Genomic DNA, 9,445 nt, shown 5'->3' with positions numbered 1-9,445 from the left:
GTTTTGCCTGTGCTCATGTTTAATGCTTTTTGGCTCTATGGTTAAGGTTCTGGGCTCCTGATCAGAGGGTTTTAAGCCCCAGTGCTGCCAAGCTGCCACCTCTTCGACTTCTTCGTCTTTGTATCAAACTAACTGTGCAGCTCATTTAAACAAGAATTCAGCCATTATTTTAGAATATCCATTCAGGCTCAGACCCATCATAAGTTTGACTGATATTACGACAGATATTCAGTTTGCTTTTTGCAAAAACAATAAAGACAAATCAAGAGGAAACATTTAGGTGTAATATAACACGGTGAGGAACACCCTAACAGTCACATAAAGCGGTCTTGTTCTCTATCCTGCATTCATCTCTATGAGTGTGTGTTGATGAACAGTGATCAACAGCTGCTGCAGCTCGCGGAGTGGACTTGTAGTGGAGTGTAAGCCCTGTGTGAGAGGGTTTTATTAGGGAACATACTCAGCTGATCCTCCTCTCAGGTCACCAACATGAAGCTGTTGTATGAACTGAAGTAATGAGCAGTTGTGTGGTGTTCACACTTTTATTAGCCTAGTGGGTACAATGCATAGTATGCATGTGGTATCTGTCTCCCATGAACCTCCATCCGTTTGAATTAAGGCAAAATGCAAAAATGACACCATAGACTGAATAGAAACGATGACCTCTGGCACTGAAAGGTTAGACAACGCACAAGTGACTCACCCTGCATTCTTTCTAACAGCCAGCAGGGGGCAACTTCTCCAGCTATGAAAACAATTCTGAACGTTTAGAAGTTTAGGAGAAAATTATTCCACTTTTCACTCAATTTGTCACCTTAGTAAACATTTTCCTAATGAGTTTAGGGCAAATGGTCCATATGTGTGCTTTTATTAACCCGAGGTTCCAAAGCGCTTTGTCTCTGCCACTGGTCTCAGTCGCTAATTTCAAGAATTGTTTTTAACACAAGATGATATTCTTTTTGTAAATTATCTTCCCATTTAGATTAAAATAGATGATAAGGCAGAGAATGTTTTAGAATGATCAAGATCCACGACGAGGCAGTTATGTCAGGTTTCCAAAAACCAAGACAACCAAAGTTCAACTCAAGGCTTCTAAACACTTCACAACCCCCCTCTTTTATATACATTCTACAAACAAGGCTTAACCATGAGCAGAAAAAAAATACAATCGTACAGGTTCCACTCTGAAGCGACATACATCACATCTGTAGAACTGGAAAAATGCCTCCATCAAGTCTTAAACAAGGAAGCTGCTTCTTTCCACCAATCACATTCCAGCCTTTTGTTGACTTACCTGCCTTTAAACCATTAGAACAACTGAAATCCTAATACAAGAGTATAGAGTACAGCCATAGAAAGTGACCTGTTGTCATGTGCCTTGTGAAAACATTTTCAGTAAGGTTTAAGAAGTTTCCAGTCAGAAAAGCTGTGTAAAGGTGATGGTTCAATAAAAAACAAAGATCTGATCATGTTTAAGAAACCACGTCATGGACACAGACTGTACACAGAGTTAAACATCGCACTGCATGTAGTAACAATAGACAAACGTCCCAGAAGGACCTGAAGACAAACATTGGCTTTTCATCAAATTTTGACCAAATTGCATCAGTCAGGCCCGGACATTAAAAGACATCTGTATCTGAATTTAAAGTTTATTTCCCTACACATCTATATTCACAGAACATTTCACACACAGTAACAAAATACAACAATGATACATGAAACATACAGAAACTCAGTCTGCTGCTACATCATGTGCCAAGGTTAACCAAATACTGTTAAAAAGTGACATTTAGTGTGAAACAAAAATGAAATATTTCAATATCAGGTGACAACAGTTTAGGTGTGATCAATCAGGCAGTTCAGGTCTGTGACATATCCACCTGTAATGACAGAAATCACACACAAGGTCATCAGTTGTAGAAGATGGAGTGGATGATTTTTCAGAAAAAAAATAACTTGAATCCTTGTAAAATGTATATGTTTATGGAAGTGAACTAAAATAGGGAATTGTGGGAGTCCTGCCCCTCTTGAATGAGGTTCAAATTACATTTTTCTAGTAATATACAAATAAATTATTTGTCCAAATAGAAAACAGGATCATTTTGTCATATCCTGGATCACAGCGCAACTTATTTAAATCATGAAGAACAATCAGGCCATTTTCTCAAGATGATGGGACAAGGATCATGTTAATGTAATAGAATGGTTGTTATTACGAAATAACATGATAATAAAGTTGTGCCTCAGAATAAAGTGAGCTCCATATAAATGTGCCATCAGATGCATAAAGGATTATTAATAATATGCAATTACAATCATTTTAAATTAAATACCTACCAGATCAGGTGCTGAATGTCTGAACACCATGTTGAGAAAATTTGTGGAAACAGACTAATATACAATAGATTAGCCTCCACTAGGAAACTGAATTTCGTCACCTTTATAAAATAATGACCTATGTCTTTTTGCCTAAATCATCTCGTCATGATTCTGGCCACTCTGGCAAAATCGTTTACATCCTCAGTTGAACAGATCACGTGATTCTACAACTGTAGACTAGTGTGACTTAAGCTCTTATATTTTGCATAAGTCAAAAGACAATGTGACTTAAGCAATTTTAAGCTTTTCAAGATGGCATCTGCTTAAAGAAGGACAAAAACCTACCGAGCCACTGACGTTATTTCCATGATTTAGGGCTCGTCCCCTATCGGTAAGTGATGAGGTTTACTACAATATAGAGTAAGCTATAAATATAGTATAGTAATAGTCATTTAGTCTTTTTATTCAGTCTTTTTAGTTAGCATTTTAGTCAGCAAAGTAGTCCATGAAGCTAGTATTTAGCAAAAGAGTGGAAAGGCTCAAGAATCTGTAGCTGTTGTAAATGAGAGGCTTTCTGTTCAAGTTTTTCTGTCTTTTCAAAGATCTACAGTTTTTGTTTAATTTTTTTTCACATTACATGATCTAATGAAGGGAGATTTTAATACTGTATTGTAGTCTAACAGCAAGAAATGATGTGTATAACTAATAAAAAACAAAGGATCCTCTCACTTAAATATAATAATTGTGATCATAACATAATTTGACCAGTATTATACTATGCCTTTTTCAATGTAATTTCATTCTATTTCTAAATTTTTCCTTTTTAAGTTTAGGTTTGCTAATCAGGAACGCCCTGCTCTTCTCTAATATAATTCCACAAACACTTTCTAAGCTTGTTTTGTTTGTTCAAGGGCATTACATTCGTTCCCTGTGCAGTTACATTATCAATAGATGTCTAATCCTGACACTAACTCTGACCTTAACCTGAATCTAAAATTTAAGTCTTAGCCATTACATTTAAAAGCTTACTTTGTACAGTCTTGATTTTAGTTCCTAAAAGTAAAGTTAGAAAAAAACAAACTGACATAAATATTGTACAACCCTGATTGTTTGACCTTTTCTCTGTTTGATTTCTGCAGTAAAGAGGAGAAGCTATGAAGTAATTTTCATCATCTGTGTGGCAGTACAAACACTGCAGGAGCCTTCAGAAACTCCTGCAGGTTAAATTGGGCCAACAAAACACTTTTTGGGCTGACTGACTCTTAAAGATTCCTTATAAATACACTGAACACACTCATAAGCCCATAAAGGTTACAAACAACCCTTAATGCAGTGTAGGAGTGTCGTGTCCAGGTTGACTGGTCAACCAGATCGCCATTGATCGGAAAATCTTCTTTCATTAGGAGTAAAGCAGCATGACTCGACTGATTCAAGAGTAGATATGACTTCAGTCAACCAAAACTTTCTTTGGATGAATACAGTTCTAATGCACTAGAGCAGAAAGCTGTGTTAAATTGGTGCTTCCTCAATTCAACACAATATCCAATGTTGGGCACATGTAATTCTCTAGTCTTTGAATGAAAGATCATTTAATTTTCTAACTTCCACAACACAAGTCAAGAGTTATAATCAGGCCAGTGCAGTATCTTAATACCTAAACTATGCTGCTCAACTTCATTACCCTCTAAACTACTTGGGACTAACTGTATCATGTTTAGAGCTCTTTCTGAATGAAGTTCACTGCTTCAGTAAAAGACCACTGTCAAACAGTTTGTTTAGCTTGTCTGCTATTTCCCCAGCGGCTCTCCAAACCATCAGTCTTATCAAACAGCTATTTATAAACTGACGGAGACTTGAGGAATTCACAATGTGACAGGGTCTGTCATCTGATGACAGCAGGCCTTCACACTGACCGGGTCTAATGGCTTTTGGAGGCTAAAATATGTCTACGAAGCTTTCACTCAAGCAAAGCAAAATTGTTTCAGATGCCGAACATAGATCAGCCACAGACAGTCTCACCCTTTTTAAGGAACTGATGCTGCTCCCACGGATCGCTGCCATCAGATCATCACGACTTGACCTCTGAGGGGGCGGCAGGCGGGAGGATTCGTCTCGTCTCTTCTGCATCGATGGCTTCAAGGAGTTCTTCAGGTCTTTTAGAATATCTGAACTCTCTTTTTCGTTTGCGCCGTTCTTGAGCTTCTTCAACTTAGGTTTCCTCTGATTTATCTGGACCTTTGTGCTGTTTGAGCATTCATGCTGTTTTACCATTTCAGCGATCTTCCTTGTTGGTGGATCTTGAGATAGAAGAGGGGTTTTTTTCTGATTTTCAACTTTGTGATGTGACGGTTTTTTAGGTGGTTTGTTTCCTGCTGTTGAATCACCACCCTGCCCGGGCACCTCTGTAGGGCTCTGCTCCTTCCTCTGTTGGAGCCTCCTCTGCCGCTGTTGGTCCTGGTTGCGCGTCAGAATGCCAGTTGCCGTCATCCTCGGGCCCGGGAGCTCAAACTGGTAGCCAAGCTTAAGCAGAGTGGTGTTTTCTCTCAGCAGCTGGACCATCTGCATCTCCACCTTCCCCCCACAGATGTGCCTCTGGTTGTGGAAGCGGAGTTCAACCAGTGTCCTGTTGTGCTTCAGCGCCGCCAGCAGAGCCAGGATGCCCTGACCAGATATGAAGTTGGACTCAATGTTGAGGTTTCTGATGGAGTGATTCTCACAGAGCATCTTAGAGACTGCGAAGGCAACCCGGTCATCAGCACGGGTGTTGGCAAGGCTGAAAACGTTGACATGAGTGTTTGTGCACAAGGCCTCCGCAAAACGTAGCAAGGTATCCTGAGAGATGTCTTCAATGTTATTGAGGTTGACCTCCGTCATTGCAGAGTCATCACTCAGAACCTGCTCCAGAGCTTTGTCGATAACAATGGGGTTCCCACTGGGTCTTTCAGGGATCACATCCAGGTTCTGGCTTGAGGTTTCAGTTGCTCTGGGTTCACTCCTCGAGCCTTTTGACAGGCCATTCTTCTGTACAATATTACTCCCTCGCAAAACCTCTTTTTTACACTCATCTTTCTTTTCCACTTGATCTTCTTTTGTGTCATTTTTGCCCAAAACACTCTTCCCCACTTTCTTCCCCTTGTGTGAAATCTTCTTCCTGTCGCTCTCCAGAGTCTTGCAGGCCTTGCTGGTGGTCACCATCCCCCTGCTCTTATCTGTATGTCTCTCCTGTAGATGACAAGACAGAAAATTAGGTCGACCCTGACATTTCCAACCTCTGCCTTCTAATTAAGAACCCTCCCCAATGCTCGCGGACAGTTATTAATGCTGGCATTTCTCACACGGTCGGTATTTTTAGACTGTTGTCCCGCAACTGGATACATGCGACACTTCTAAGGACTCTTTTCATCTTGGAAGCAAAAGGCTTCATATCAAAAGCACATATTCCATGAATCCTGTTACCTTTTACTCAACTTTTGGCGTAAATGGTCCAAAAACACAGGATCCCATCATGTAAATCAAAAATGTCTTTAAGTAGACTCTAGCAGCCACCAACATATCCGTTATAACGTCACTCTTCCACAATTAGCGTCTTTTTTTAAAAAATTTTTTCCAGAGAGACAGGCAGAGGAAGACCAGCAAATTGATGTTCATGTGAAAGATTGCTGGTGTGCCAAACTGAAACTCAGTCGGTTCTCTCATTCTTCTTCAAGAGTGACACACTTAGTGAATCTTAATTTGACAGGGCATTTAGTCTGGTCTCTCAAACCAGTTCAGATTTTTAACAAGCACGTTTCCCCTACATGTTTATAATCCACAATCATCTGGAAATCCAATATATTTCAATTAAATGTACTTGCTTTTTTTTTAGTATTATAGCATTTTGGTATTACAGCACCAACACACATTAACATTACTACATCCTATTCAATCTTGAACCTCTTTGTTTTCATTAAGTGGGCTCATCAGGTGGTTTATTACTATTAATAAATATCTAACTAATTTTCTAACCATCTCCAATGATTAAGCTTTTTTTTTGTAAAAATCTAAAATAGTAATAGTAATAAAAACAAAAAAACTATCTGATTTTGCGTAAGGACAGTACCTGACACTGCACTGGTAATGCAGATTTAACAATCTCATCTTGCCAGCATGAATGTGTCAAAAGACAAAAATGAGACACAGTGAAATAAATACCGCAAAGGTGGGTTTTGTATAGTTTCACAAAGGACCCATCATGTCTGTGCTTGTCCTTACCATGAACATAAAATGTGCTACTATGCACATTTATTTATATTGAATATTATATTTATATTATTTGATTATAATGCAGCCTTTGCTAATGTGTTCGAAAGCAGCTGCTTACTTCCACATTCGTCAGACCCACAGAAACATGATCATCCCTCTGGACTAATGTTTATTTCCAGCAGAAGACTGTACATCCCATATTCATACTCTGTTTATCTCTGATCTTCACCAGCTCCTTAGAAAGATATCTGGCTTTTTAGCTGCTACATGGTCCACTTTCCTCACCAGCTAATCTCTAGCTTTGTCTGCTGGATGTTTGGGACTTCATCAGAGCTCATAGCAACTGCCTGCTGGAAACAGTAGCATTTAACCAGACTTGTCTTTGTCTTAAAACCAAAACAAGAAGCTGCACATTGGAAAGGATTCTATTGGGGTTCTGAAACATGCAGTATGTCATGAATTTTGCAGTTTCAAAAGCAAATTTCAAGTCTCTGTATTCTAATTTCCAAAGAAGCTGGGGTGAAGTTTTCTCCCATGCTTGTAAATGTGTTATAGAAAGCTTCATGTTTCTCACCTGTCCAGGGTTGGATTCCACCTTTTCATCTTCCAGCTGCTTCTTGTTCTCATCGTCCCAGTACTTCAGCAGAGCATCCCTGTCAAACGTCCCGGTTGGGATTTTGGCGGTCTGGTCTTTTTGTCTGAGGCCAATGGGGATGTTATCGTCAGGGTCGAGGTCAGCCAGCTCCCTCTCAAGCTCCTGGAGCTCCTCAGAGGACAGCGTGGCCAGGAGCTCGTCTTCATCCACCTCCTCGTACTTCTTCAGCTCCCCGCGGTAGCCAAAGGTACTCATGGTGAAGTGCTGGCTTTCGGACTTTTCCAACGCTTGAACCTCTAACTTTAACTTTTCTTTTAGAAATCTGTTATTTCCTTGGGTTCTTGATTAACTTTGCCCTAGCTTGTTCTATCTTTTGTTTCTTGACTTGTCCTCCATCAGATTCCTTAACATCAGGGATGCTGGGGGTAAACAGTGAATCCACGTTCATCTAGCTGCCAGAGGACCCTGACAGGGAAAAAGGGGAGGGCCACCATGCCTCTGATGGTGCTGTCTTTATTTAGGGTGTTGGGTGGGGGGGTCAATGAGATAGGCTTACCACAGACATGTGAGCCCTCTGAATGGCCTGTGCTGGCACCTCATGAGTGACCCGTGCCTGGAAAGAAACAGAGGGAACAAAACACCATGGGGAGACAGAGATGAGCCTCTGCAGCATTATGTAACATGTCAGTACATAGAAACATGGCATAGCTGTGGTGTTGTCGTGGAAACACATGTTCTCCCTGAGGATGATAGGATTATGTGCAGTGGAGCGCCTGCTGGCACTGGAGAGGACCGTTAGTAGAAACTTATACTTTTTACACCAGCACACAGTGTAAAGCCGGGACAAACTGATCGAAGGTCAAGTCTTCTGAAAAAATCTAAACAGTTACAATTCCATCACAAGTGATCAGAAAATATCTGCTGAAGATTTTAATGAGAGATTAACAGATGCGAGGTTGCCAAGTGAGGTTGTCTAGTTAACTGCTATTTCTATGGTCAAAAATGAACTAAATTGACATTCAATTATATTATAATCTAATCACGATATAACAGTTTCCAGAGGCAAAGCAGGGATCCAATCAAAAGGGGTTTCTAGAAAACAAAGGAATTAAAAATAATTGTCGCATGTCAGCCTCGCAGCAAGAAGGTTGCCGGTTCGTGTCCCAGTGGGGGCACCGTAATCTTTCTGGGTGGAGTCTCCATGTTCTCCCCGTGCAGCGTGGGTTCTCTCGGGGTTCTCCAGCTTCCTCCCACAAGGTCCAAAAACACGTTGAGGTTAATTGGTGATTCTAAATTGTCCGTAGGTGTGAATGTGAGTGTTCTTGGTTGTCTGTCTGTAAGTGTAGCCCTGTGATAGACTGGCGACCTGTCCAGGGTGTCCCCTGCCTTCACCCTAAGTCAGCTGGGATAGGCACCAGCCCCCCGCGACCCTAGTGAGGATAAAGCGGTGTACAAATAATGGATGGATGGATGTTGCATGTCAGGGTGGTGTGGTAGAGCAGTGGCGAGCACTTTCACAGCTAGAAGCTCTAGAGTTTGAATTTGGGTTTGAATGTGAGCTGGGATCTTCCTGTGGGGAGTTTGCATTGTATCGCTGTGCCTTAATTAACTGGTGGTTCTAAATGGTTTGTAGGTGTGAGTGTGAGTGTGCACGCCTGTCTGCCTCTCTGTGATGGACTGGTGAACTATCCAGGTTTACCCTCCCTTCACCTTAAGTCAGCTGGGATAGACTCCAGCCCTCTAAAGGATAAGTGCAGGTTACCTGAGCAAACAAGATGTAAAAACAATCAATAGTAAATCTTGCAGGAACACTTGTATTTAAATGTAAATTTTTGCAAATGTTAATCGTAGAGTGGGTTGGCACCAAACGACAGAAGTGACAAAAACTCCTCAACGGGCAACCTGAGGCTGGCTCCAGGAGAAAGTCAATCCCCACAGACCCCCATGATTAAATGTCCAACTTCACAGCAGAAATAATCATGTTTACAGCCTGGTACAAAATATGGTTCTGGTCTCTAAAGCTAATTTCCCTCGTTCATAACAACTGCAAAGGGAGGAATTTTTGAAAAACTCACCTGTTTAAGTTGCATTAAGGTTTAGAAATAGTCATAATTTAGGGGATGTCTATTTTGAGTAACAGTTGGCTGCCATCACAGGACAGCTACACTCATGCTCTACCGCTTTGTTCATTTTTTGGTTAGCCAGGAGTTAGGAGTAGTCAGATAAACAGAATCACCACACAGTCATATAAAACTGCTCTACGGAAAACCTACAAGTTATTTCACA

At 40.8% G+C, this 9,445-nt stretch overlaps 1 protein-coding gene across 1 annotated transcript; it reads right to left on the bottom strand.

The window, feature by feature from the left end:
- Positions 1 to 1,638: 1,638 nt before the first annotated feature.
- lmod2a (leiomodin 2 (cardiac) a) lies at positions 1,639 to 7,567 on the bottom strand. Its single transcript, XM_008289568.1, has 3 exons — positions 7,139 to 7,567; positions 4,342 to 5,544; positions 1,639 to 1,883 (listed from the first exon to the last, which is right to left on the bottom strand). The coding sequence occupies exons 1-3, from the start codon at positions 7,412 to 7,414 to the stop codon at positions 1,863 to 1,865; spliced, it is 1,500 nt and encodes a 499-aa protein (XP_008287790.1). The 5' UTR covers positions 7,415 to 7,567; the 3' UTR covers positions 1,639 to 1,862.
- Positions 7,568 to 9,445: the final 1,878 nt, after the last annotated feature.

This window comes from Stegastes partitus, unplaced genomic scaffold (assembly GCF_000690725.1).
Source record: "Stegastes partitus isolate 25-593 unplaced genomic scaffold, Stegastes_partitus-1.0.2 Scaffold622, whole genome shotgun sequence".
NCBI lineage: Eukaryota > Metazoa > Chordata > Actinopteri > Pomacentridae > Stegastes > Stegastes partitus.
The sequence above is the reverse complement of the archived record's forward strand: the minus strand, read 5'-3'. Positions and strand labels throughout refer to the sequence as shown.

Excerpts from the sequence above, each read along its gene's own strand:
- lmod2a (XM_008289568.1), bottom strand. The coding sequence starts at position 7,414 with ATGAGTACCTTTGGCTACCGCGGGGAGCTGAAGAAGTACGAGGAGGTG. Across the intron at positions 5,545-7,138 it reads TGGAATCCAACCCTGGACAG|GAGAGACATACAGATAAGAG; the intron begins GTGAGAAACATG and ends TGTCATCTACAG. Across the intron at positions 1,884-4,341 it reads GCATCAGTTCCTTAAAAAGG|GTGGATATGTCACAGACCTG; the intron begins GTGAGACTGTCT and ends CTGTCATTACAG.